The sequence below is a fragment of the Rhinolophus sinicus genome, linkage group LG06 (genome assembly GCF_036562045.2).
Source record: "Rhinolophus sinicus isolate RSC01 linkage group LG06, ASM3656204v1, whole genome shotgun sequence".
Taxonomy (NCBI): domain Eukaryota; kingdom Metazoa; phylum Chordata; class Mammalia; order Chiroptera; family Rhinolophidae; genus Rhinolophus; species Rhinolophus sinicus.
The window spans coordinates 88,301,291-88,329,025 of record NC_133756.1 but is presented as its reverse complement, the minus strand read 5'-3'; the positions used below and the strand labels follow the sequence as shown (position 1 = coordinate 88,329,025).

Genomic DNA, 27,735 nt, shown 5'->3' with positions numbered 1-27,735 from the left:
TTAAAAAGCTTTGCTTCCTCTCCTCAGATCCCTGCTCTTCTGGAGACCAGCCTATTGGCCTCGGACTTTCTACTTGGGAGAACTGGACTGCAGGCACAGTAGGCTGGTTTTGTCTTCCCCGTACAGCAGATCAAGTTGCAAAATCAACAAGACTGGTGTAAGCTCATTCCTATAATGATATGGGACTGCAAGCTAAAGGGGGTTAACTTCATAAGAAATAAAACACTTTGGCACAGAGAATTCTGAGCAAGTCTTTATTGAAAATGCTTCCATTTTAGCAGGAAAACCCAGGAAGAAAGCTAGATGGACTACTGCAACCAAGACATTTTACCTCAAGATAACAAGAAAAAAAGACACCATTTAAAACTTAGCAAATATGTAAAGTACTTTATTTCTTCACTAGTTTTTGCCAGCTTTATACTCCCTTATGGAGATTGCTTCTGCATCCTCTCAAATCCTCAAACAGTAAGCTACAAGATCTTGCATAGTGTTTTCTATAAGAAACCAAGGCTTTTAATCAAATAGGCCTGAGACTGCCCCCCCCCACACCTGGCTATTCACCATCACTAGCAACAAAAATGGAAATTAGTCATCTAAAATGCTGTCGTAAGCTTTTAAATCTAAAAATTAAGTCTGAATAAAAATAATTCAAGATATTTGTATTGGGATTTTAGGCAAATAACTGAGAAATTTGGGTCAAAGTAAGCCCAAAACAGAAAAAAATGTTTTAAAAGCAGCTTTATCCAGAGTTTTTATTTTAAATGGCAAAAAAAAAAAAATGTCAAAGGAATTGTCATGTCCCAGAAAAGTCCATTACTTCTACATGGATTACACCAACTAATATGTCTATCTAATAGTGACAGTGATGTCATTAGCAGACTGGTGTGCCAGTTCCCAAGGCACACAGCCAGTGTCAGGAGCTAAGCACCCCAGTGACAACTGTGTCCAGGCCTCCACATATTTGATGTTGCTCCAGAAAAAAAGTAAAAATGGAAAGGAAACATTATGGTACTTCTGGCTGAGGCTCTAGAAGTTCCCAGGAAGGATGCTGCTTGGGGAGGAGGCCTTGGTACCACATGATGGTGACTTATGTAGGCTTTTAAGACACTAATGAAGCACATGTGACAGCACTAAGCAAGGATCGAGTCATCACTGAGCGTCAGTGGGTCTTGGCATACACACAGCACCTCAGAGGGTCTGGACATGGGAAGAAATAGCCGGACACATCACTTGTCCTGATTATAAGAGCTCAGTTTTCCTTGCAAGTATCCCCTGGAGATTAGCAAAACCACCTATCAAGGCAATATTTTTCTTTTATTTATTCTCCTTCGTAATAACCAAGTAATCTGGAGCCAAACCATTCCTCTTGTGTAAAACTAAACCCCTCCCTCCCCCCACACCACCCTCCCACCATATACACACACCCCATATTCACACATCATGTACGCATCCCTCCTCTGTCCCTCTGACCATGCCCCAACCCACTCTGACGTTCCTTTTACACCCCTACCCCCACCCACCACCCCGCTGAGCCCCAGGCCTTGAGCCTGATGCCTAGACTATAAATCTGGCCCATGCTGAGAACAGCAAACAAAGGAGCAGCTGTGAGAACTGACAGCTCAAGAACATTGATATTGGGTCTACCCTTGAAGGTGCTGGCAGGGCCAGTCTTCCCGCGGGACACCCCGTACATCTCAAAATGACAGAGGGCAGGGCATCACTGATCAAATGAAGATGGCTCAGCAGGGCTGCTGCTCCAATGAAGCGGTGGGCACTCCAGAGAAAAATCCTTCTCCAGAAATGAAATGTGGCAGAAATAAAAGCACCTGGGCCACAGATATGCAATACTTATCAAATATTATTCTAAAATTCCTATAATTCTGTCCCAAAAAAGAACTGAAATAGGGGGATGATGAGAAAGGGAAAGGAAAGGAGGGAGGAAGGGAAACAAAGTAGGAGGGACGGAGGGAGGAAGCGAAGGAGGGAGGGAGGAAGGACGATGTCAATCTACAATTCTAGCTTTGGGTAAAAAGTGTAGTCACAAAGTGGCAACTCCATACAGATATGAATCTGAGGTTCAGCATCAGTTTCAGGAGACTGGATTCTCAGGTGGGAGGGAGCCACCCTAAAAGCCTTCCACGGAGAGGGTGTGGTTGAGCGCATATGCATCGCTCTCCTCTTCCTCCAAAAGCAGCTTGTCGATGGTCAGGGAACTGATGGCTCTCCTGGGGTCTTCCATGTCCTGAAGGACTGGCTCAGGGATAGAGATGGGGAGCTGGACAAACTGAGGCCCGGGCAGGGCTGGCGCCGGAGGCTGGTACTGCAGGGTGGAGGTGGGCAGTGTAGACAGGGGTTGAGGCCACGGGAAGTAGGTGAGAGGTGCCTGGTGCTCTGGGCCTTCCAGCTGGGGACCCACTGTGGGCGGGGCGGCACTTCTGGTCTGTGATGGGGGAGACACAGGACTGAGGATTAACTAGGCCCTTTCCTGCTGTCTTTCTCACTCTAGGGGGCTCCACTTCCACCTACTCAAAGTCTCCCCCACGGGAGAAGCCAGACATACTTCTGTATCCCTGATTCTGTCACTCACTGGCTATATGTCCTTGCTCATGCTGCTTCCCCTCTGAAGCCTATTTGCTCATCTATAAAATAGGTTACAAATAGAACTGACATCATAGGGCTGAGCAAATTAAAGATGCTTCTCCAGACTTCATTGAATATAAAATTCATCCCAAGTTTAGATGTGTTAAATGCTGGGGGCAGGGATGTGCATATTAAAATCAATGGAAATACCACATGTTAAACAGTAAGCCTGTCACGTAGCATCGAAGCTGTGTTACAAATGTGGCCACAGTCCTGCCCAAACACAAAATAGGCCTCATTCCACACAGCAGCTTTGGCATTCTGAGGTGCCCTTGGGCCAACACAGCTACACTCACCTCCCATGACCTCAACTTCCTGTGTCTCTGAGCTGAGTCGTTGCAGGGACCTCCAAAAGTTAGGGCCATGTTCCCAGATGCTCTACAAACAACCCTCTCATCTGCACAGCGACCACCCTACAACCCCAGGTCAAGCCTGTAAGAGAGACACGGCCTGCATTCTTACTATTTCCCACCATCGAGGAAGGAGGTGGAAGAGGAAAGTCTTTGCATGGAATGATGTGCGAGGGCCAGAGTCTCCCCTTACCACCCCTGTCTCCCCTGTCATATTTCTCTCCAGTTGTCACTGTGTCTTGAGCGTAAACTATTATAATCATTTAGGGAAAAGCTTATTTCAATGTCCTGGGGATCTTGTGACAACAAAGATTCCAGTACAGTAGGGCAGGGGTGGGGCCTGGATTCTGCATGTCTAATCAGATCCCAGGTGATGCCAATATAGCTAGTCCAGAGACCATAGTTTAAACAGCAAGACTTTAGGGTGCTTTTCTATGCAATGATGGAGCTGGAAAGGATATCAGAGGCCTTCTGGCCTCCCAACAAGGCCTTGTTATTTCCAGTATTTCAAAAATCCAAATGGAAGCCCTTCATTTTCGAGTTAGAAACCTGTGCAGGACAACTGCAACTGCAGATTTCTTTGCTCAGGGATAGAATTACATCAACCCAGTGCCATAACAGGTCTTATCTCCTGCTGATCAGGAGTACCGATTGGGTAGCTCTAACCAGCTTTGATGAGTCAATTTACAAAATGGCAAAACAAATAAATTATTTCTTAATAAATATAGTTTGTTTGATACACAGAAACTTTCAAAGCAGGAGGTGGGGATGATGAAAGGATAAATAATGAAAGAAATCCTTGGTCATGAAATGGTGGGGAACCATTAAGTCTGCCACCCCCCACCCCCACCCCAGGCCCCCTGATATGGAAATGAGTTAGTTGCCTGGGAGAAGTATTAAATTACCTCCTTCCTATCCACCATCATCCAGGCCCAATTTGTTTGCTGGATGGCCAGGTGGACATAGGGTAGGGGGGCTCCTGCAGGCCATACCTGGATGAGGCTTGAAGTTCAGGCGCATCAGGATGACACCGGACCTTTCAGGGAAACCTAGAGGATTTGGGGAACCAAAGCAAGCTCCACCATCAAGGGTGGGCTCTGCAACTACTCATGAGGCCCCAGCTTCACCTCCCAGTTTTTCTTGGACTGGAGGTGGACACAGCTGTAACCATAGGCCCTTTCTCCTCTGAACACTCAGGGGATGCCCATTCCTTTGGTCAAACAGGTACCATTCACATGAAATTACTTCTCTTCCTTCCTCCATTCCTGGGGGAGCAGACCCTTCCTTTCCTATCTAGCACTTGAAGGCAGCCCTTGATTCATGTTGTTCGCTGACTTTGAGGCAATCGTACTAACTAGCATTTATTGAGTGCTCTCTATAAGCCAGTAACTATACTAAGCATCATCCCATTGATCCTGACACCAACTCTCTTGTTAGTATTCCCATTTTACAGATGAGGACACTGAGGCTTAGAGAAATTAGGTCACTCAGCCCAGGGTCACATAGCTATTAAGTGAAGGGGCATGAATTTGAACCCAGACAATCTTGACACTAGAGGTTGAACTCAAAAAATTACCCTGCAGGTGGATCTGACTCCATCAAAAGTAGTTTTCTAAAAAGCTATATCACTTGTTGCTCAGCCTAGAAATCTCTGGTAAGTCCCATTGTTATGTGAATGATCACCCCCTAAGTTATCTGAATAGAAAGGAAAGGCTGGCTCTTGCAGGAGACCCCACGCATATCTCACGTGGTACCCCATTCACTGAAAACTTAGACTCATAACAAGACTCACTACTTATGGGGCAACAGGGATGCTTTAGAACAGAGAATCAGGAGAAGGTCTCAACCCCGAGGAGCATGAGACATGACAAGGGAGACCTTGACATGTGGAAAATATTTTAGGTCAGTGGGATAAGAGCGGCCCTGTGGGAGGATGAGGTGGGCTTAGATGACCTGACTATCCTGACAATCAACAGCAGGGAAGATCAGGGGTCAGGAAGCCAGCCCAAGTTCTAAAAGGGTGCTCTAGGCTGGGTTGGTGTAGGGTGGGTTGGTGCAGCTCTGCCTTTGTGTGACATACCGTGACATTAGTGATGAGCGGCTGGGAGGCGTAGGTCAGCACAGAAGAAGGCCCCACAACCGTGTAGCTGGGGCACACTGGCTGCACATACATGTCAGCTGAGTAAGGGCAGCTGACAGCTTCATGTGACACATACTCGGTATAGGGCGTCCACGGGGCCAGGGGCTGGAGGGTGGTGGGGGCTGGCTGAGAGAGCCAACCGGCACACAGCGCCCCCTCTTCCGTCACTGTGGAGGCAGAGACCTCCATGTCAAGGCAGGAAGGACCTGTGGGAAGAAGGAAATTACAGAGCTGCAGGTGCCACTTAGATGAGGGGCCTGGATGAGGCCAGGGCTGTGGGGAGCTCTTACCCACTGTGGTATAGGTGGCCAGGGGCTGATGGGGCAGCACCACCTGGAGGGGAGAAGAGAAGATGAGGGTCATTGTTCAGCCATCTCCAACTAGCCCTCTGCAGGAAACTCGCCCAGAGGACCCCAGGGAAGGAAAATATGGTGGGGGGAGCATCTGCTTTGTTAGAACAAAATACCCACCCCATCCCAACCATTACCACCTATACTTTTGAGGGATCTCTTTTTCTATTTAGTGAGTAGGCTAAGCACTTAGGGAACGGGTGCCATCCATTTGCCAGTGGGAACTCCCAACTCACACCGGGATGTGTAAGTCATTCACTCACTCGGGCTCTGGCAATAGCTTTGTTCAGAGGGCCAAGGCCGCCGCCCACATTCCTCATCCTACTTCAGGGAACCACCAACTTGTTCTGCCCTAGGTCCATTCTCCAGTAGCCATTACTCACTGCAGTATCTTCCCTTTACGCCCCAGTGAGCATCCCATGGGACAAGGAAGGACACTCCCCCCTGGCCCCCCTGGCCCACACACACTCTGGCCACAGAGGACCCTCTCACCGCAGTAGGTGCAACTGCTGCCCCGCTGCTGGCATGGCCACGTTTCCTCCTCAGCAGTTCCTTCACTGGCTCTTTCACACGAACACCCTGGTATGGTCGGGGTGGGGCCGGGGCTTGTTCTGGAGCTGTGGCTGTGAAAAGCAGTGTCAGTGGTGATCATCTCCCTTCTCATACAAGTCCCCACATCAAAGGTCTGCTCTCCTCAGGGATCTACTCACCCAAGTTGATCCTCATGCAGAGGATCACATGATACTTCCTAGAATATTTCTCCCAGTATTGCCACTGCTCCTGCCCCCAACCTTCTATGACTCCCTTCCACCCAGACAATTAAGGCCCAGTTCCTTAGTCTAGAATTGAAAGTACTCCAGAGAATGAGCTCAACCCATTTTTCCAACCACTTCACCCACTAACGACTACATAAACCCTGACTCCAGCCAGAAGGTCTATCTAGACTTCTCTACATGTTCCTTGTCTGTCTCACCTTTTCACCTTTACTTGAGATTTCCCATGCTCAGAATTCCCTCTCACTTTTCTCAACCCCTTGATTCTTCCTGACACAAGACTAGTGCAACCTTCCCGGCCGACCAGTGTAGCCCACAGAATTTGTTTCATTCTACTACCTCTTAAACCCTTGGAGACCTGGCTAGTATTCATCACAGGGGGCAGTAGAGGACGACAGTGAGAGCAGGAGCTCTGAGTCAGGTGGCATAGGCCTCCAAACTTTCCTCTGTCACATTCTAGCTGTGTGATCCTGGGCAAGTTATTACACTTCTCTGTGCCTCAACCTGCAATTTAAGGAATGTTGTAAGGACTCACTGACATAGTAAATGGGAAGTATAGTATATGCTTAACATAAAATCAGATATAGAGTAAGCATTCAATACATTTTTAGACTGTGTAATAATCAGTTATCCTTTGTGGTATAAATTTCTTATGCCCTTAACTAGATTACAAACTTCTCAGTGCCAGGTATTGCACTTCATTTTTCTATATCTTCCCAAGTGGCTTGTTCATAATAAGCTTAGTAAGTTATTTGCTAATTACTTGATTGTATGATTATTCAAAACGTGCTGCCTGCCATTCATCTTCCCTCCACCTCTCCTGGGCCTTTAGAAAGGGCTGAAGCAAATAGTTCCCAGCTTCTCCTGGCTCCCAGGACACAGGACAAAGAACCAGTGGTGATCCATGTGCTCTGGGGTCAGAGAGAGCCCAGCCTTGCTGCTAAGAGAAGGTTCCCCATGCTTTATGTCATCAAAGCCAGGAAACCAAAACATGGAGCTGGAACATAGGGCTCTTCCTGGACTGGCAGAGCAAGCCAAAAGCAGCCATCACCCCGACAGCCCGCAGCATAAGGTGGCATGTAGCACTGGCCCTTAGGACTCATGCAGGGAGTTCATTATCATCCACTGATAAGGGAGCCAGGGACTGGGCTCTGAATCAAAAGCCCGGAAGCCTGGGTATCTATTAAACCCGGATCTGCAGCGTTGCCCTAGTTGAACTTTGCTCAGTAAATACCCAGCTGATAAGATCCCATGCCTGACTCAGCACCAGAACTCCATCTGTGCTCCAGGCCCACACATGGCCTGGCCTCGAAGCTCAGCAGGCAGAGAAAGCAGCAGAAAGTGGGAAGGGGTGTCCAAGAGCCTCAGGAAAACATGATGTGGTGTCAGAGAACCCCAAACTCAGATGCATCCATGGGGACTTCCTAACCTGGCCACATAGCATTTCAAAATACAGATACCCAGGGCCTGCTCCCAGGGAGTCTGATTCTGGTGGTCTGGTGTGGGCCTAGGAATCCTAGGATTTTATAAAAATCCCTCAGGTGATTTGGAAGCTGTGCTAGTATGAGACCCACTGATCATTCATCCCTGATCTACTACAAGGAACTTACTCCAACATCCTGATAGGAGAGTGATTATCCTCTTAACTTCCCCTGTCATAACAAGAGATCTCTATTGGTATTCATGCATTCTTTCAGATATCCCAAGGCACTAGGAATATAGCACTGAATAAGACAGGTGTGGTCCTTGCCCACATGCATCTTACAGTCTAGTGGGAGAGACAAGCAATAAAGCATTTACAACTTGTGAATTCAGGCTGAAATGGGAGTGTATAACAAAGGGAGCCAGCCTATTACCTGTGCCCAGGACCACCTGTGGACCATCACCTTCATTCTAAGCTGAAGTGACAATGGACTTGAGAGCCAAAATTACTTGTATTCAAGTCTCAGATGATTTATATAATATCCCGGAGCCTCAATTCCTTCATCTGTGAAATGGGGATAAGAATTCCTGTCTCACACAGTAGTTATGAGGATTAACTGAAATAATACATGGGAAGCTCCCAAAGCCATGTCCAGCATATGGTAGATATTCAGTACATGTTATTTTCCTTCCCATCCCCACACCCACTTCCACCTTCCTCTGGAAAGCTGTAATATCAGAAAGCTTTTCCTCCTACTAGACCTGCCTCCTGGTAATGATTTTTCCTTGCATCACCTTCTAATGAAACTCGCAATTCGTAATCCACTCACAGCTTTCTCATCTATAAAAAGAGGATCATAATGGTATGTATTTTGTAGGGTAATTTGAGAATTACATGTAAATGTTTAAGACAGAGCTTGCACTGAATAAGCATCAAATCAATGTGAGCTAATATATTCAGTAGTAGTAGTAGTAGTAGTAGTAGTAACGCTTTCCAGCATCTGAAGACAGATACCAGGTCCCCTGTAGAGTTGGAACAAATATCTCTTTCCTTTAGCTCTTTCTTACTGACATGTTTTGAATCCCTTCATGTGTCCTTCTGGGCACATCACTCCTGCACAAGTTCTACTTGCCACTTCCCCTTATATAGGTGAGGCCCAGTGTTGACCACAGACCCCAGGTGTAGCCTGACATGGCAGCGAACGGGGTCACCTGCCCTCCCACACTCTGCTTACTCATTCTCACAGTCACCCACGGCCACATCAGCTTTGTTCATACCCATATGGCTCAACCTACACTTGTCTCCAATTCGGTTTCCAGCTGTTCTTAAGCACAAAGTGCAGCCTGAGGCATTGCGCCCTTGGGAGAAACTCGGGGCCCAGAGTTATTTGGAGGTCTGAGCACTGTAGCCACACTCTTAATTCAGCTGGGGACAAGACAGTTTCAATCCCACATGCACAGGTCTCAGATCAGATCAAAGACAGGTATATGGCTAATCCCCCTCTGATTTGCATGTTCTCTGGGGAAGGACTGAGAGCACGTTGAATCCCACTCCCTCCCAGGAAGTAGGCACATCCAACACTTGGCTGCAAAGTGGCCAGCTGGGCATTTTCAGGATCTTCTCAAGCAAAGGCTTCCTGCCTCCTGTTGTTTTTGAATCAATGAACAAAGAGGGCTTGGGGGAGGAGTTATGAGCAGAGGGCATGAACCTCTGATGTCTGGACTTCCTTGGAACCCACAGTGTCAACAGGTATGCAAGCCCTGGAACAACCACCATATGGAAAGCAGTACCTATTGCTGTCACAAAGCTTCCACAGATCCCAAGGAGCTCCTGACTCCAGGTGAGTAGCAGGAGTGAGGGTGCTTCTGATAGTATCTTTGCAAAGTGACCCTGAACTAGCAGAGTCTAAAGACTCAAGACAATTCCCACAGGAGCCCAATGGCCAAGTGTATTTGCAAGGTGAAAACTTGCAGTTGGTGCCTTTCACACCAACCTTTGTGAAGCAACAATAAACACTTCTAATTCCACAGTAAACACTGTACTCCCTACTGCCACCAGCATGAGAAATGAGCCCACAAATACAAATTTGGAAGAGGAAACAAAGTTTGTCTGAAATAATGATTGCTCTGCCTTGGGGCTTCTGGATCCTTGCATTGCGCTAGCTTTAAAACAATTAAACTATAATATTCAAAAGAAAAAAATTTAAGATTATTAAAATAATTTCTTAAAATAATAATAAATTTTTAAAAAAGCCAAAGCAAACAAAACAGGAGATTGAAATAATACACAGAAGATGAAAGTCCAGTTCTCTAGAGTAGAGCTGACCAGAGATTTTAATAGCCTCCTGAGCAAATTTCAGCTGCAGGTAATACACCCTCAAAGCCTGTAGCGTTCTCACCATTTTTCTTGTGTTCTGAAGGCCCTGTAAGTCTCCTGCGGGCATCCAAGTATCCACCACTGAGAAAAATCTTTTCACCTAAACAAGAGTCTCTTGTCCCTCATTGGTAATCTCCTTTTTCAGTCTGAGAAGTTTAGCCATTTTGCCTTTCCACCAGTGGAAATCAGTCACCAGTGGAGTTTGGGAAGAAAATAAAACTCATTTACAGAAAAACCTATAAATTCGGCCCCAGTGAGGGCTTCCCTTTTCCAAAAAGAGCAACGAAAAAAATCTGAAGGTATAAAAAGTCAGCACAGGACATTTCAGTTCCTCCTGCCACACACCCGGACATGGTCCACATCACAAAAATAAGAGTCATGCAGCTGCTGTTCCGCTGGAGAGCACAGACCATGACAGCCCTAAGCTGACTGGTCACCTCAAACAGAGCTCTGGCTGCATGTAGGCATTATGCTTGCTTTGCACCAAGCTTAGGGAACATGTGGATTCTACTGATTTAAATAAACATGGCCCTCCAGTGCCTTGATGAAGGTATAAGAAATATCACTGAGGAAATATGCAAAATTGTCAGCACTTGTTTATTTAATGACTCCGTGCAAACCACATTCGTGCCAAAGTGAGGAAGCTACTCAGCTAACAAGGTAGGTCCCTCCTAATGTCTTCTAGAGGAACCAGCACCCAGGCATTGATTGCTGCAACTTCTCCTCTGGGCGGCTTTAAGAGAGCCCTCTTCTGACAGGTGTTCCTAGAACAGCCTTCAAGATGCTCGTGAAAGAAGACTCCTCTCAGCCATTGTCCTGTTACAGATTTCCCAAGAGCCACCAGACCCAGGCAGTAAGTTGGACACCAGTTGAGACTGCTGCTGTAAGGGCTAAGTGAGATTCAGGTAAGCCCACATTTTCATTACCAGGGAACCAGGAAGAGGAATCCATCCCACCTGTCTTTACAATCTAGCTCTCTGGAAACGCTTTCCGTTTACAACTGACTGGTTGAACCTCAAAGCTGCAGCCACACAAGGCCATTTTGAAAGACAAAACCTTCCTTACTCAGAAGGACACGTGATAGACTATTAATCACTGCAAGTAACCACAGTAAATATTATTCTCTTTTGTGGCTGAATCTTCAGTATTATTTAAAAAAAAAAAAAAAAAAGACTCACTAAGGAGAAATACAAATAATTTTCTCTTTACTTGTAGCAAAACCAAAAACAAATAATTAAACAATAGGAATTCAAGCCTAGGGCTAACAAACTTGCCCTAGCTTCTAACTGAAAATAAAGTCAGAAAAGTTGCTGACACTTTTCACTTTAATGTAAAGAAGATTGTTTGTTTCTCGGCCTAAGATAGCTGAGGACTCCTGGGAAAGTTTAGCTTAGAGAAGCTAAAGGATTATTCAGATCCTTAATTGAAACACTAATGCAAGTGTTCTTCTTATAGTGAAAGTCGGAGTGTCAAAGTTTTCAAATTTGTTCTTTCTATTCATGGACAATGGCTGATTTTTTTCCAAACAGGAAGAAAGAACTTGGGCTTTGGCCAAAATTGGACTTGACACGCTATAGAAAGGCTTTCCCGCCCAATTTACACTAGATTATAGTGTACTGTTTTAAAAAAGTGTTGGCCAACAGAGAGATCCCATATGTATGTAAATGTGGGCTTTCTGTTCACTAATGTTTGAACTGAGAGGCCCCTGCAACCAGGAAATATCAAGACATCACTCATATATGCTGGCAATCTGGAAAACAGCCGGGCAGTGGGGAAAAATAGGTGCACAAAAAAGGAAGTTTTAAAGAAGGTGTTCAGAAGATATGAGAAAGTGGAATCTCAACTTAATTACAGTTTGATCTCACTTGTGAGGCTGCTGGGACAGCCAAAGAGGAGGAAGTCATGACGTCTTGATGTCTCTATCAAAAAAATCTCAAAAATGGTGGTAGACTCCATGTTCTCTGGTCTAGTCAAAGAAGGGAAGGGAATGGTCAGTGGCATTTGCCCTCCCTGTGTACCCATTCTAAGAAGCATATTCCCACCAGCCCCCACAGAGCTCACTCACCAACCATGGGCAAGTCACTGGGAAAGACTAAAGGAGGGCCACAATCAGTTAGAATTTCTCTAGAACTAAACAGGCCAAAAAACCTACAGGGAACACCCTGATGAAGAAAGCCATGAGAAGCTCTTAAAATACTTCTGGGGTGATTGCAAAGAATTGTTCAGTCTTAGACCCACACACAGAGTCCCAGACCAAAAATGTCTAGGAGCCAGGTGATCCTTCTTTAAAGGAAGCTACAGCCAGCCTGGAATGGTCCCCCAGGGTGATCACACTCCTCCCAAACTACATTAGGCTTAAGTAGAGAGTCCATTTACCCACAGCCCACACTCATCCACCTAGCTCCTGCCTAAGGTGTACCCACTCTGCAGCCTCAGGATTACATGGAATGTCCCAAAGTTCTGGATGTTCCACCCCATGACCTTGGGTAGGGTCAGCCAAACGACCTGTAGTGCCAGAGCCTTTAGACTTTTTCCTTCTATGCAATCCTGCTAAAGGCATCCTTCCTCCAGGAGCTCTCAGCACCTTTCACACCACGCATCCATCCTCCTCCTAAACCTCTTGCAGAGCAAGGAGACAGGGAAGGCTGTTGGATTCCACTCTTTACTCCCAGAGACAGTGTCAATTCCTCTTCTTTGTGAAGCCTCGGGTATGTTGAATGAATGCATGCCAAGGGTTCATGTGTTTCCTGGTCACGACCTTAACTCCCAAGAACTCAGAAATAACCACCGTCACCTTTGCGTGATGTACTATGCCTCACAAAGCCTTTGACACAAATGATTTCATGTGAAGCCTCACCGCAGCTTCTGAGATTGGCAGGGGAGGTCTTCCTCTCACCCTCCTTTTCACTGATGAGGAAAGTAATGCTCGAAGGTGTTAAGAAACTTGCCCAAGGACTGTACTTGTAAATAACAACATCATCAACTAAACCCAGGACTTCTAATTCCAAACACAGTCCATTTCTGCCTTACTGTCTACCTCTTTCCTACCCAGGCAAGCAACGTTTAGTTTTCTGGGTAACACGAGGTCAGTCATTGAATGATGCCCTGTCCAATTCTAACCCTTCTTCCTCCAATTGGAGTCTGGGCTTGGACCATTCTGATTTAGTCTCCATTGATGGCCAACTCCCCCACAAGAAACAGTGTTTCCCACCTGAGAGAGAAAGTCCATGAGACGTTTACCAGCAATCTGCTCACATGAGGAGTGACGAGAACTGAGAGACCCAAACAATTCCCCGCAAAGTTTTATTTTTGGTAATTTCAACTGAAATGACAGTGGATAGGTCCACCTGAGAAACCAGCTGCATCTGCCTGCCTTTTACAGAAACTGGGGTCACTAGAGCAGAAAGGGCTCCCATGTCACATACACCATGTCCCAGGTTAGGGGCAAGACTACGAGACCCCTGTCAGAGCATTCACTGAACAAGTACTTGCTGAGCAGAGTAAACCATGTTGCTGCCACCATGGAACTTACTGTCTAGTCTAGTGGTATGTGTAGACTTAATGAAATAATTGCACAAGCAAACCTAGAATTACAAACTATGACGGGACTACATCTGCCTCGTGGTTGAAGGGTTCGGGCTTGTTTGGCTGGTTTCCATATTTACTCGATTCAGTAGGGCTTTAATGAGCAGCAAGCCGGGGGTCCCATTCTATAAGGGCGGTATAAAGAGGAAAGTGGCAAGAGACATGGTTGTTCTGTCTCTAGTGCAGAGTCTGCTCTAGGGTCATGTTCTACCCACACCATGAATGTAAGTCTTGCCTAAGGCATACAAAGTATCGCCAGATGTTCAGGGTCCTTCCCCAGTCTAGGGACCTGGATAAACCCAAAGATGTTTCACCAGCTGGTCCTATCCTCTCTTTGCAGATTAGCCCACTAGGGGAAGACCAGTCCTAAGAACTCAGATTCTAAGACAGAGATCAGCTGGCTTCAGAGGTTCTGTACTGAATCTCAGATATAATATCCAGAGATTCAAATTTGCAGGGGCTTTTGAGTCAGACTACCACTACCCTCAATGAAATCAGAGCCCACCTCCATCTAAGGGTAGACGTATTTCAATTGGGAGGGAAAAAAGCATCTAATACAACTCTAAAATCCTTGGCATTGAGAGGTGGTATGGTGTAGTTTGAGACTCAAACAGACCTAGTTTGTAAAGGCTACTACATAGCTTATCACTGTGTGACCCTTGCCAAATCACTTAACCTGTATGTGCCATTTGCAAAATGAGAATAATATCCACCTGATGGGTTATTGTGAGGGCTATATAAAACTAACACCGTTAAACACCCAGTACATAGTAGGTGCTCACAAGTGGCTGGTTCTCCTTTGATCACCGCCAACAATCCACGGCCCAGCACTTAGCAGAGAAGTACCCCTGCCTGGTCCAGTGGCCCTGGCTTGCCCCCACCCTGCTGCATCCTGACACTGAATGTCTCTATCCTCAGAACACTCAGGACCCTCTAGTGCCGGCAAGGCTCCTCTCTACCTGCCTTCATTGTGCTTCTGGAAGTCATCCTTCAGATGCCTGGGCTTGGTGTCCCCAAGCAGGAGACAGGGAGGCCAATGATGCCACAGAGGGACTAGCCCAATAACTCACTTGCAAACAGGAGGCATCAAAATCCTGGCATTGGCCTCTGGTAAAGATACCATGAGCTGAGCAGGATTTCGTTCTTCAGACACCACCAGAGAATTAAGTTTATGGCAAATTTGAGTTTTTAAAAGATGACCCCAGGAAGATTTTTCAGTGGCAGACAAAGTAAGATGGCATGCTCTTGTCCTGACATGAGGAACCTGTACATATCTCCAAAAGGACAGAGAGATAGTCATGGATAATTCTTCAAAGGGCTGGAAGCCTCAGAGCACATATCACATATGAGATGGAAATGTGAGAGAGCTCTTCAGTGGTCAGAGAGGGGACTTTTATCACCTACTAGTGCAAGGCAGATTTCTAGCTGACATATTGGGCATTGCCTCAGCTTAAGTGAGAGCAGCAGGGATCAAAGCAGAAGAGAAAGAGCCCACACTGAGAGCACAAGACCACATCATGGGGTGAACCAAACCAAGACATCCACCCAAATTCTATAGCAAGGCAGCACTGAAAGAGGAGGTGGAGCAACGGACACTGATACATCTTTCCTTATTAGATCAAGACCATAGCCTGAATCTAGCATTGCCAGTCTGATCTGGAACAGGAAAAATGTATGTTTAGGAAGCTGGAGGAAAGGAAATCTCGTTGCTTGTTCCTCGATTTAAGCAACATCTAGTTTGGAATTGTCTTTTTTTTTTTTTTTTTTTTTTTTTTAAGGATAAAGAATATTCATTATAATTTAATACACTCATTGCATTTTTTTTTTTAATTAAAGTTTATTGGGGTGACAACTGTCAGTAAAGTTACGTAGATTTCAGGTGTACAATTCTGTAATACATCATCTATAAATCACATTGTGTGTTCACCACCCAGAGTCAGTTCTCCTTCCATCACCATATAGTTGATCCCCTTTACCCTCATCTACCACCCCTCTCCCCGCTTACCAAAGAGATTCTTACAGAAAAAATAAATGCTCCCTGAGACCCTTAGGTATGGACCATTTCCTTGGAAGAAGGACTCTTCAAACCGAGCAACACCTGTACATTTTGGGTCCAACCCAACTATCCAAGCCCCAAAACTTATGGTAGCCTGGGGTGCAACCTGTGTGAGTAGCCCTAATCATTGATTCATAATGTGAGATATAACTGCCAGTCTAGATGAGCTCTTGTGCTAAGTCTCTGGGTTACTACCAATGGCCCCACAATGTGGGGGAGATGCCCTTGTGAAGGACATTGGAGAAGTTGTTAGAATATCAAACCTGGAAAAGAGGTCTTTGGATCAATCTTTGAGGAATGTACCTCCCTCCTAATTCCCACATAGATACCCACATAGACTGAAAATATGACCTTCACAGCCTCATAGAGACAAATACAACTTGCTTCACAATAACTTTTCTCTAGGAACGAGGTCCTTACCCTGGAAGTAACCAGGGACCTGTGACCAGCTGTCAGGGACCTTGCTGAAGGAAGGGAGGGTTGGTCCAGGTCAGAGCTGTCAAGCTGTGATCTAAACAGCCCTGGAATACAGCAAAGGTGCCTGTAGTTGCCAATACAAGAAAGGAAGCAGACGGGTATGGGGGTGAATGAGCAATCAGAGCTCTGATATCCCCCAAAACTGCTCCATTTTTATTTTTGTTTTGGAGTTCTGCAGTAGATTTTGTTTGAATAAAGGAATCTGTGACAAAAATGTTGTAGACATCAGCCTACATGTGCTTGGATTTTCTTCCCAGCGCTCATATTTTATGTCCTAAGATGCCTCTTCACCGCCAGTATCTAAGCAAAAAGTCTGGTTATCATTTATTCTTGAGGCTTCACATCCAACGCCACCTTCCTTAAGTCCGTCTTCCCCTCCCTCCTGCTGAAGATAACTGATTTTAGTAGTTGAATTCTCTGTTTGAAAATAATTCCATTATTGGATGGATGCATGCATGGGGTGATAAGTGGGTGGTTGATTTTCCTTCCACACCTTTCTTTCCTGCATTGGTATTGCTTTCATTCAGCATTAAAACTTGCTCCTATTTTCAACTTTTTTGCCTCTCTTTTTTCCTTTCTTTTTCATGTTCCCAGAAATTCTCAGTCCTGGAAAGTTATAACAATCTTTACTCTTCCAATTAAATTATGATTCTTTCCAGAGGATTAAAAAATAATTCAGCTTTTCTTATGTGTGGTCAAATCCTTTTTGGTCCCAACACCTGGTCTGAGAATGACTCTGGTTTATAATTCTTTGGCTACCTGCTCTTCCCAGAAAGTGATACTAATGAAACCATTACTAAGAAAAGCAGGCAGCACATTGCTGTTTCAGTTTTCGGTATCATTTGTGCTATTTCTTGCATGCTCAAATGTCATCCTCCTTGCATCGAGATTATAAACACGTCAGTTCAATCTTGTAAATTAAAAAAACAAATACAAGTTTGCCAGTAAGTACAAGCCTGCTGGCATCCACCTTACGAAGTTGGTAGGAAATTGTGGCCCAGGTTCCAAGTTTGGTCACAGAATGGCCAGCTTAACCATTAGCATTAGCCCTGATCATTAACTTCACCACGAGTTACGAGACTGGAAATATGTGTTCTGCTATTTCACAAGAAATGCGAATTCAGAGGCCACACAAACTGTAATCTAGAATTAGCTACATAACCTTTGTCCTCAGAGGTAAAAGTGAGAGAGAATAGGAAAATGATAATAGTAACTAATATTTATTAGATGTAGACTTAACACCAAGCACAGGCATAAACACCTACCACAACCCTCTGAAGTAAGAACTGTATTCCCATTGTGTACCCAAGGAAATGGCAGCAGAGTGAGGCAAAGGGACTTGTCTGCATCATACGACCAGTGAGGTGTAAATCTAGGGTTCAAACTCAGATCTGTCTGCTCCAGAGGCTAACTTTAAAACCACTAACGGCAGAGAAACAACAGAGATGTCACTGTATAATTGAAAATTAAACCCTACTATCTATACCTTGCTTTCCACACCCTTACCTACACACACACACACACACACACACACACACACACACACCTACACACACACACACACACACACACACACACAGAGACACACACACGCACGCACGTGCATGTGCGTGCACAAAGGAATAGCCTGACTCTTCCGAAGTCTAGACAGTTCAGAATGAAAGAAGTGCCAAGGAGGTAGAAGCTTTGGCTCCCAGCACAGGCTGCCACACAGGACTCTTCATTCGTGCTGCCAGAAAACAGGTGGGCTGGGTTATTTTGGGGACATTCTACGTCCCTCTCTTCCTTTTGAGCCCTCCATTGCAGCTAAAATATACGCAAAGAACCCTTTGGAGGAGTCATAGCAGCAAAGCAAAGACCTTATTTCCTTCGATAAGTAAACTGCATTAAAAATAAGTTTTCAACATATTGAAGGACATTTGTTCCCATTTTTCTTTATTCCAAACTATTATCAAACATCTTCTTAAGATTTATAGATGATGTAATACAGAATCGTACACTTTAAATCTATGTAATTTTACTAACAATTGTCACCTCAATAAATTTCATATAAAAAAATTGTGTTGTATCAATATAGAATATATACACAAAATGTACATTAAAATATATATGGAGCTCAATAAATTATTATTAACTAGATAAACAGTTCAAAGAACAGAGTATTGAGAATCCCAGAAGTTTTCTTCAGATTCCCTCCCAAACATTCCTCTCTCTCTCCTCTTCAAAGTTTACAAGTATTACGGTTTCTAACATTGTATATTAGTTTTTCTATTTTTAAACTTTACATAAATAGAATAATCCAGTAAATAATTGCTTATGAGTGGCCAGTTAGCTCAGTTGGTTAGAACACGGTGCTCTTAACAATAAGGTCGCCGGTTCGATCCCCACATGGGTCACTGTGAGCTGCGCCCTCCACAACTAGATTGAAACAACTACTTGACTTGGAGCTGATGGGTCCTGGAAAAACACCCTTAAAATAAATTTTAAAAATTTAAAAATAAACAAATAAGTAAAATAAAAATAATTGCTTATGTTTGTGTTACTTGGCTCAAATTGTTGGATTTGTTTATTTTTGTACATGTAGTCATAGTTCAATGTTTCTATTGTTATATAATGTTCTGTTGACTTATTATTTGGAGTGGATGATATTTGCGTGGTTACTAGCTTGTGGCTATTGTGATTAATAATGCTATAAATATTCTTGTACATACATATTCTTATATACACTAATGCATTTCTGCCAGATATTGCCAGATTATATATTATGTTTAAATTTAGCTGATAATGCCAATATGTTTTCTAAAATGTTTGAAGCAAATGCTCAGTATTGACAAGGATACCACTGATCTACATTCTTACCAAACTTAAATTATAAAAATTTTTATTTTTAGACATTTTGATGAATGTCTAAAATAAGGATATCGCATTATTGTTTTATTTTCCATTTTACTGATACTGATATAACTTCATATAATCATTGTCCATTTTGTTAAGTACCTTTTCAAATTTCTTACAATTTTTTATTATATCATCTTACTGATTTGTAATTGATTGTAAGTTAAATTTCTTATTGATTTGAAAGCATTCTTCACTTATCTTGATAGGAGTCCTTTTTTGTTTATGTATAATGAAAACATCTCCCTCCCACAAAAAATGAGTTCTCAAGATATCAACAGTCATCTACCAGCTGGTGCATTTCATTTTGCAATCGGTCCTTTATCTAACATGGAAGACCTATGCTTTTACCAGGAACATCCTCCTAAGCCCTGTGAGTGAAACAGGGTAGCTTAGCAAGACAATATTCATGGTCTGGTTCAGATGGTTTTAGTTGTGTAGATGAATTACTAACCTAATCTTTAAGCTTCTGTTTTCTCATCTATGAAATGGATCTTAAAATAGAACCTACTTCATGGAGTTTCTATGAAGATTAAATGAGGTATGCATTCAAAGTGTGGTAAAGACCCACAGATGCCACAACCCAACATTGGCCCTCTCCTTCCTGACCAACACCCTCTGCATTATGGGAAGTGGCAATGTGCCCAGCCAAACCATTACACTATTCTCTCCTGCAGATAAGAGTGGCCATTAGATGTCAGCAGAAGATGTGTGTTGGTGGGGAAGGCAATGATAGAAAGGCATGATGTTTTTGATTTTTCCTTTCCTTCTAATCTTATTTATTCGAAACACAGATGTGATGGCTGAAGCTACAGTGGCAGCTATGAAGCAATCTTGAGGACAAAAGCCGCATGCCAAGGACAGCAGACCAGAAAGACAAAAGTGACCTGGGATGTTGTGGTCACTGTAGAGACTCCATACAGTGCTACACAGCCTACTGTGGACTTCTTTTATGTGAGAGAACGTGTATCACTGTCCTATTTAAATCATGTTTCAGGTCTCTTGTTTCAGGTCTCTTCACTAGCAACCAAATGTAATCCAAACAGATCCGACGGGACGTTTGGTACACTGCACGCACCAAATAAGTACTCGATGCCCAAGAGCAGATATTTATCCCTATGAAAAGGATTGGGCATGTTCTGCTCACAGTAGCATAATGTTCAAAAGTATATTAGAAGCCATCAATTTCAGTCTCCAGGTCGGTGGTCCTCACAGTGATTACATTAGAGTCACCTGGGAAGCATTTGAAAATCTAATGCCCAGGACAACTTCATGAGAACCTCTGTCTGGGTTGGGACCTAGGCCTCAGTATTTCTTAAATCTCCCAGAGCATTCCAATGTGTAGCCAAGGTTTAAAAGCACTGCTGTCAGCAGATGCAAGAATCCCTTCTGTTAAATTAAGGCTTCGCGTTTGAAGACATATATTTCTTTTTTATAAGCACTCATAAGGGCTCAGCAATTAAAGCCGGAAATCTTCAGTCGAGTTCAGTCTCCTTACCCTGAGGCAGGAAAAGGCGAGTCCCATTTTACAGCTGGAACACTTGAGGCCCAGAGTGGTTAGGTGGCTTGCCTAATTACCCATGGATTGGAAAATAGAATCCATGTCTCCTGCCTGCCTGCAACAGCCATGTTTTGTCCATAGCATCATACAACCAGGACCAGAAGATTTCAGAGAAGGCCTCTCCATCCTAGGCAGGCCCACTCTTACAGTTACTGTACAAAAATGAGAAAACTAGAATGTTGCTAAGAATTTCATAAAGGTAAAAATTATGTTAATTTTCATAATCAATTAGCTAACTTTGGTATTTTTGGCTCAAAGGGAGAAACTGACGGATATCTTTATTCTGTGGGAAAATAAACTACTTTAGAAAGAAGTCAAAGGAAAAACACCAGTATTTTGAAGATGTTTAGAAGTAAAACTTTACAGGACTTCTAAGTAAACTAAATGTCCAGATATTTAGTTAATAAGTGTAGACAACCTTGATTTTTTGTTGTTGTTGTTGTTGTTCCCCACAAACAACAGAATAGATTTGCAGCTTTGAATGGAAGAGAGCTTTCAAAATCTCTGACTCGGGAACTTTCTGGGTGTCGAGGGAGACAAAGTTGCATTTTTCTGTAGTAACTTTAGGGAGAAGGAAGTGAAGCATCTACCGTGAAAATCATCTGCTCTTTTACCAGTTAATCTGTGAGCTTAGCAGATGTCACTTACTTCCCCTCCTTCTGAGAATGTGAATTCCTACCTGTCTTTTGGGTCCTACTGTCCTTATCAACAAGAACCACTGAATCAACAGATAAACATAGTAGGAAGCAAAGGCGCTTATTGAGTAAGCAAAGGTCGTAACACAGAAGAGAAATATTAGAGACAGTCCAGAGACCTAAATTACTTCTTGTTGTTTTTCTGAAGTTATGCAGGGGATAGAGTTCCAAAAATTATATGTTTATTACAAGTTTTTCTTATCTTTAACTGCATTCTTAACTGCCCTAAAGAGTTGACCATTTAGTGGAAACCTGGAGTAAATCCAGAGTTCTATGTTAATGAGAATTTTGAGACCCTAATTTATCTGTCTGGTGAACCTCGGCTCTGTTCAAGTTGTCTGAAAGCAAAGGCACATCCATGCCATAATAATATGATAATAACTGTTTCCTGTTCCTAAGGTGCCTCCGTAGGCACTACAGCAAAGAAATGCCAAGTCCAAGTCTATGGGACATCAGACAGACAGCCAGTTCAAAGGAAATCAGTCAGACCTGCCTTTCATTATCATGTAGATTTCCCCCTAATACAAATAACAACAATAAAAATCAGTTCTTCAGTTCATTCATTTTCTAACAAATGATGTTTATTATACACAGTACCATTGCTTTTGAAAAAGAAGTCAACTGAATCTAATTTCGGCATCATGCAAATCACTGAATCAATTGACTGCAAGCTTTATCTCCATTGGTGCTGGCATTGTGCAAACTCAGGATACTGAGTGACGTAAGGAAATGAATAGCAAAAGTATTACCCAAATCATTTTAAATCCAAGGTCAGCAAACGTTTTCTGCAAAAAGCCGGATAGTAAATATTTTAGGCTTTGCAGGCCGTATGGTCTCTGTGGCAACTACTCAACTCTTCCGTTGTAGCAAAAGCAGGCCCGACAATATGTAAATGAATAGACCGGGCTGTGCTCCTGTAAAATTACAACCCAGGACTGGTTTGGCACTCTGGCCATAGTGTGCAGACCCCTTCGAAAACTGTTCATAAGATCATATCACTTAAGAAAATTTTGATTGCGCCTTTTTAACTATTCTAATCAAAGTGTGGAAAAGGATAGACAGGAAGGACTTTGGTGTCACCCTGGTCACTCGAGATGGGCTTACAGGAGGTGTCACTGGAGGGAAGGTGCTCTCTCATGACTGTCATTACGTATCAGGAGACTTCATGACACTTTCCCTACATTCTCTACTTTAGCTCTGACAAAAACCTAGTAAGGCACAACTAAGATCTCCCATTTTCTATATTTTTAAAAATCTAGGTTTAAATCATTAAGTTGCGGAACCAACTTTCAAACCCAGACTTGCTGACTCCATCGTGCCTGCTCTTTGTGCTGCACTGTTAGTCGCTGGTCTTAACAAGGGCTTCTTCTTGGAGTGGATGTTAGTTCCTCACATCCACGCGGGACCTAGAGGACCAAGTGCAGAATCCAAGGGGAGAATCTGCAGGAGGAGGGACTTTTTTATCCAATTGATCAGTCAGGCAAATCTCAAATGTGTGGATGGGGCTTGAAGATTTGTACTTCTGTGTGCTATCAGGTCTGAGCTGATCTGAACAAAAGCCCATGTTCACACTTAGTCCACAAAGGAGGGTCATGGGCCAGGTAAGGAAGAGGCAACATTTACAAAGTGAATGTTTTCTTAACCCTTTCCAGAACCCTATAGTACAGTCATTTCAGCTCATGCCTTGAGGGTGTTTTCTGAAAAAAGAAAGTGCCTTTTCAGCACTCTTGGTGTCTGATTTCAAACCCTGCCCTTCCAGCAGGTGATTGTAAGTGGGCTGACAATGCTGCCCTGTTTTTACTGGTTTTCCCACAGGGTTTAATCACCCAGGTGCCCTCGGTGCCCTAGACAAGGGCCTTGGATCCTAGACAAGGGGTTGTGTCCAGTGCCCACAGCCTTTCCTAAGTTCCTCTAACGTGCTAACGGGCAATTAAAGAGAATTTTGGTTGTGTGCATCTGAACACGTAGAACTGTTCACCCCAGTTATTCAACTGACAAGATTACAATGTGCCCTCCCCAGGGATGGAGTTATGCTGCACCTGATTTGACCTCCAGGGTGTGAACAGGAAACATGCCTTCAGCATCCCTTTTTTAAAAATTTCTAGTCTCTTAGGAGGAATTAAAGAAGAAAAAAATGTAGTGTATATAACCAAGAGGGGAGAATATAAACACAGAGAAGCAAACCAGGTCTCAGACACTGAAATAAAACCAGAGCAATTTTGGTGGCATCTCTGCTTACTAAGGGAAGCTCTGCAGAATGGGTATTATCTCTACCCTATTTTACATTTGAGAAACCTAAAGATGATATATAAAAGTGGACTGACTTGCTCTGCGTAGGTAGGAACAAGGCAGAAGTCCCTCCAGGGCCTCACATAAAAGCCAATGATTCAGTTCTAAGGGCATATGGACATGCAGCAGCTTCCACTAAAGACACTAATGCCCACCTGTCCTCAGCCATTTGGCACTCCCGCGGGGCTGGCTATCATTGCCCCCACAGGTTAAGGTCTTGCTCTCTTCTCCTTCAGGTAGCAGTTGCATACCACCCATATCTCCAATGACCTTGGAAGGACTCCATAAATCTCAAACTCAAATTAGAATTCACTTCTTTTTATTTAAAAAAAAATTGCATCTTGCTAATAACAGTGATGAGACTTCAAAATCTGAGAAATTTTGAAATCTTTCTTCCATCTTACACATCGACCAGCTCAATTTCAGAGAACTTACACAAGAAATAAAGAAACAATGAATTAATGATAAAATGACAGTAGGTTATGTTTTATTCAATGAAGGTGTATTTTCGGAACTTTAAGGGCTCTAATATAATATATTTTTGTAAAAGAAATGCACTCCCTAATTTATCTTTTTCTGTAAATCTAGATTCTCTTATATTAAGTTTGCTTGAGGTAGGGTGTACCTAAATTCGTTAAATAGCATTTGAAAGACCTTTAAAAAGACAGAGTGATTTTTTAGTAGTATTTCTTTCTTGAGGAAGTACAGAACTAAGCCCCATTAAGATTCAACTCTCATGAGGCCATTGAGTTGACTTTGTTATTTCAAGAGAGGAATGTTGTAGATAATCTCTGTATGACTTCAATTATTAATAACACAAGTCTCTGTTCAGTCCCACATAGTGGAAAATAAAGTTCACAGTTGTTCCATCCAACTGCAGGGATAAACATTAAGGTCAAAGATAAACCTGCTGCCCCCTTGTGCGGGGACACACAAGGCTTGCCACTGAATGGGAAGAAGCAAGACAAGAGGGAAGACAGTGAAGCGAGTGAAGACATGCTTGACAAAGCCAACTTCCCACATTGTCCCAATGAATTCACAGAAACAAATCACACCTTTGGCAGAAAGCTAAGTAACTCAGAGAGAAACAGGCCAACAGACTTGAACCTAAAGACTTGGGCTGAAGAGTAGCTGTTTATAAAGTAGTATCATGTAAGAACTCCACAGCTTTCCCCTCCCAGCCCCAAACCAATATCACATTTGATATTTGTTTTGTGAATCATAAACTGCCCTTTCTTCACCACAGTGATTCATGCACAACAGCGGAGGTATGATGAGCTGTCCCACCTTGGAACAGTAGTTCGTTCCCCTCCAGCCTGGAAAATCAGCATCACCTCTGACAGGCTTATTTCTCCACCAGGCTCTATCTCGCCCACCTCACTCCTCCCTGCTCCCCTGGCTAGGAACCTAGACTGCTGTTGCCCCCATCACCACTGTCAGCTCTCTAATTACGGGCTAACTGGTAAACCCCCAGCCCCTACCCATGCTTTCATGGCTCTGACAGCCACAGCCAAACCACTTACGTTTTTGCCAGAGCATGGCCTGTGACAGGATGTTGCCTTTTCTCTTTGAAGCAGACAGTTTGGCTTCTTTAATGTGAGATCTGGGTGTGCTTTCCTCCAGTGTAGCCACTGCTTGCTCAGGCTGTTTCCTCAGCTTTTTAAAGGCCCAAGTTCCCGCTGCGCAGAGGCACAGCGTCATCACATCCTCCCACCTCAGTCACCATGCACTTTTTCTTCAGTGAGGCTGCCCGCCACCCCCCTGTGCACACCCTCAGAGGCCCACCGGCTGCAAACTACTTCACTCGCGGAGCCAGCCAGCTGGATCTGAACAACAACACAGCACAGAAAGCCATGGTCCTTCAGACGTGGCCACAGAGTGTGATGTGATGCATGGTGAGCGTGAAAGTGTGTATGAGTGTGAACAGTGTGAGCATATGTGTTAAGTCGTATACCTCCCCACACCAACGATGAGCCCAAAAGACCCCGTGGAAAACTGGGTTTTCTATGGTCCCCGTTCAAGCTTCTACACCATCAGGATGTCAGTAAGACTCAGTCTGCCATGGGCCCTGCTCAGCGGGAAATGCTATTCCCAGGGGTCATTCGTTCTCACTTAGCACAGGAGGAAACACCTGTAGTCTCTTCAAGCCTCACTAAACAACCTCCTCATTCTTTTAATATTGCTTTTCTGTTTATTCCATTTTAAAACACCCCTCCCCTTGCCCTCCAGCTGCCACCAAAATGGTAAGGCTTAATCATGCTTCAATATGGGGGAACACTGGTTCTGATCATACATACGCCCATTAAGAAAGAGGCCAACTCACTTGGGAAAGAAAGGAGAAGACACCCATGCTCTTTAACTGGAGCTGGTTACTCAAAGGGAACTTGCAAGCACAATATCGACAGGGCCTCTCTCCCGGCACCCACACAGCTGTTAGTATGAAGCTTCTCAAAGGAAGGTAGTAGGGTTCGCCATCAAATAGTATATGGGGTGTCAGGCCAGACACCTTCTCAGTTAGGAAGCCACCTTCTGTCACTGTGTAGGTAAAGTCCAAGACATGCTCAGGCCCTGATGATCCAGTCAGTTTGGGGTCAAGACCACCTGGTGAGGGCCCCCTAGGCCAGTCTGGGGCCTTGCTGCTCTGCCCTCCAAGCTGCCTTAGAGCGAACTTATACAACCTAGATTGAATCATGCCATTCTCCAGCTTAAAAAGCCTCCACCCACTCCCTTCAGCCACAGAACTAGAGGCACGTAAGGTCCCTCACAATCTAGTCTTATCTACGTTTCTAGCCCCATCACCCCCCCACGCCCCTCCACCCCACCACTGGTCCCCAGTGCCTTCTAAGCTCCATTCTTCACACATACGCAGCTCCCTGTCTTTGACCTTGCTGCCGTCTTTTGCTAGGTTCCTATTCCCTAGTTCCTCACCTGAAAATCTTCTCTTCATTTTTCAAGATCCAGCTCAAACAGTACCTTTTTTGGTAAAAAAAAAAAAAAAGTTCAAACCCACCAAATCTCCTAGCCAGAAAATATTAGTCCCTCTTTTCTTACCTCCTGGAACACTTTGTTCATTATATGACAGCAAATTGTTGCATGAGTCCATAGGTTCCTTAAAGACCTTTCATCTTTGTCTCCCCGGTACCTCCCATAGGACTTGGAGCATACTTGTCCCTCAATAAATGTTCGTTTAATGAAGTAATGGATTTAATGAGTTACTGCATCTAATGGGTTGTTGGTTTGAGGGCAGGTCTTGAGGAGAAATGTTGTCTACATAAACAATTCACTCAGAGAGAGGTTTATCTCCTGGCTGAGTTATGAGCCCTCACTCCAAACCCTCTGGACTTTAGGACTTGGAGGGCCCCATGTTGTCAGTGGCCCAGTACGTAGCAATGTCACAAGGCTTTGGGCCACACTAAGAAGTGTCCACTGGAAACAGAGACGCATCCATCAGGCCTGGCTCAGTTATAGGAGATGTGGCTCCCATCAAGGCTCTGCCACTCACTCGCTGTGCCCCCTTAACCAAGTCAGGTAACTCTTCTGAGTCTCCCTTTCCTTGTCTATAAAATGAAGAAGCAGTGGCAGACAGGTGGCTCAGTTCGTTAGAGTGCGAGCTCTGGGCAACAGGGCTGCCGGTTCGATTCCCAAATGGGCCAGCGAGCTGTGCCCTCCACAGCTAGAATGAAGTCAATGAGCTGCCGCTCAGCTGTTGGGTGGACAGATGGCTCAGTTAGTTGGCGCGCGCGTCCTCTCAACCACAAGGTTGCCGGTTCAACTCCTCGACTCCCGCAGGGGATAGTGTGCTGTGCCCCCCTGCTACTAGCAACGGCAACTGGACCTGGAGCTGAGCTGTGCCCTCCACAACTAAAATTGAAAGGACAACAACTTGATTTGGAAAAGTCCCAGAAGTACACACTGCTCCCCAATAAAGTCCCGATCCTCCTTCTCCCCTTAAAAAATAAAAAATAAAATGAAGCAGCAGTCCTCAGAATGTTTCACAGGGTCCCCAGAATGTCTCACAGGGTTCTTAGGAGAATATGTGACCTCACTGGTCTTCCCTCACATTGCTCTGTATTTTGGGTATCTGTCTTATTCTCTCTAAGTTCCATAAAATTAAGAACTTTCGAA

General features: G+C 44.2%; 1 protein-coding gene and 2 long non-coding RNA genes across 3 annotated transcripts; 1 reads left to right on the top strand and 2 right to left on the bottom strand.

Annotated features, from left to right (window-relative positions):
- Nucleotides 1-240: 240 nt before the first annotated feature.
- On the bottom strand, nucleotides 241-25,333 carry POU2AF1 (POU class 2 homeobox associating factor 1). The gene is made up of 5 exons (XM_019715324.2): nucleotides 25,134-25,333; nucleotides 5,973-6,103; nucleotides 5,421-5,463; nucleotides 5,071-5,336; nucleotides 241-2,440 (listed from the first exon to the last, which is right to left on the bottom strand). Exons 1-5 carry the CDS (start codon nucleotides 25,309-25,311, stop codon nucleotides 2,126-2,128), a joined length of 933 nt encoding a protein of 310 aa, XP_019570883.1. The 5' UTR covers nucleotides 25,312-25,333; the 3' UTR covers nucleotides 241-2,125.
- On the top strand, nucleotides 6,111-20,065 carry LOC141572186 (uncharacterized). The gene is made up of 2 exons (XR_012497397.1): nucleotides 6,111-10,957; nucleotides 19,860-20,065. It is a non-coding gene; the product is annotated as an uncharacterized LOC141572186 (long non-coding RNA).
- LOC141572185 (uncharacterized) lies at nucleotides 15,382-19,867 on the bottom strand. Its single transcript, XR_012497396.1, has 2 exons — nucleotides 17,749-19,867; nucleotides 15,382-17,716 (listed from the first exon to the last, which is right to left on the bottom strand). It is a non-coding gene; the product is annotated as an uncharacterized LOC141572185 (long non-coding RNA).
- Nucleotides 25,334-27,735: the final 2,402 nt, after the last annotated feature.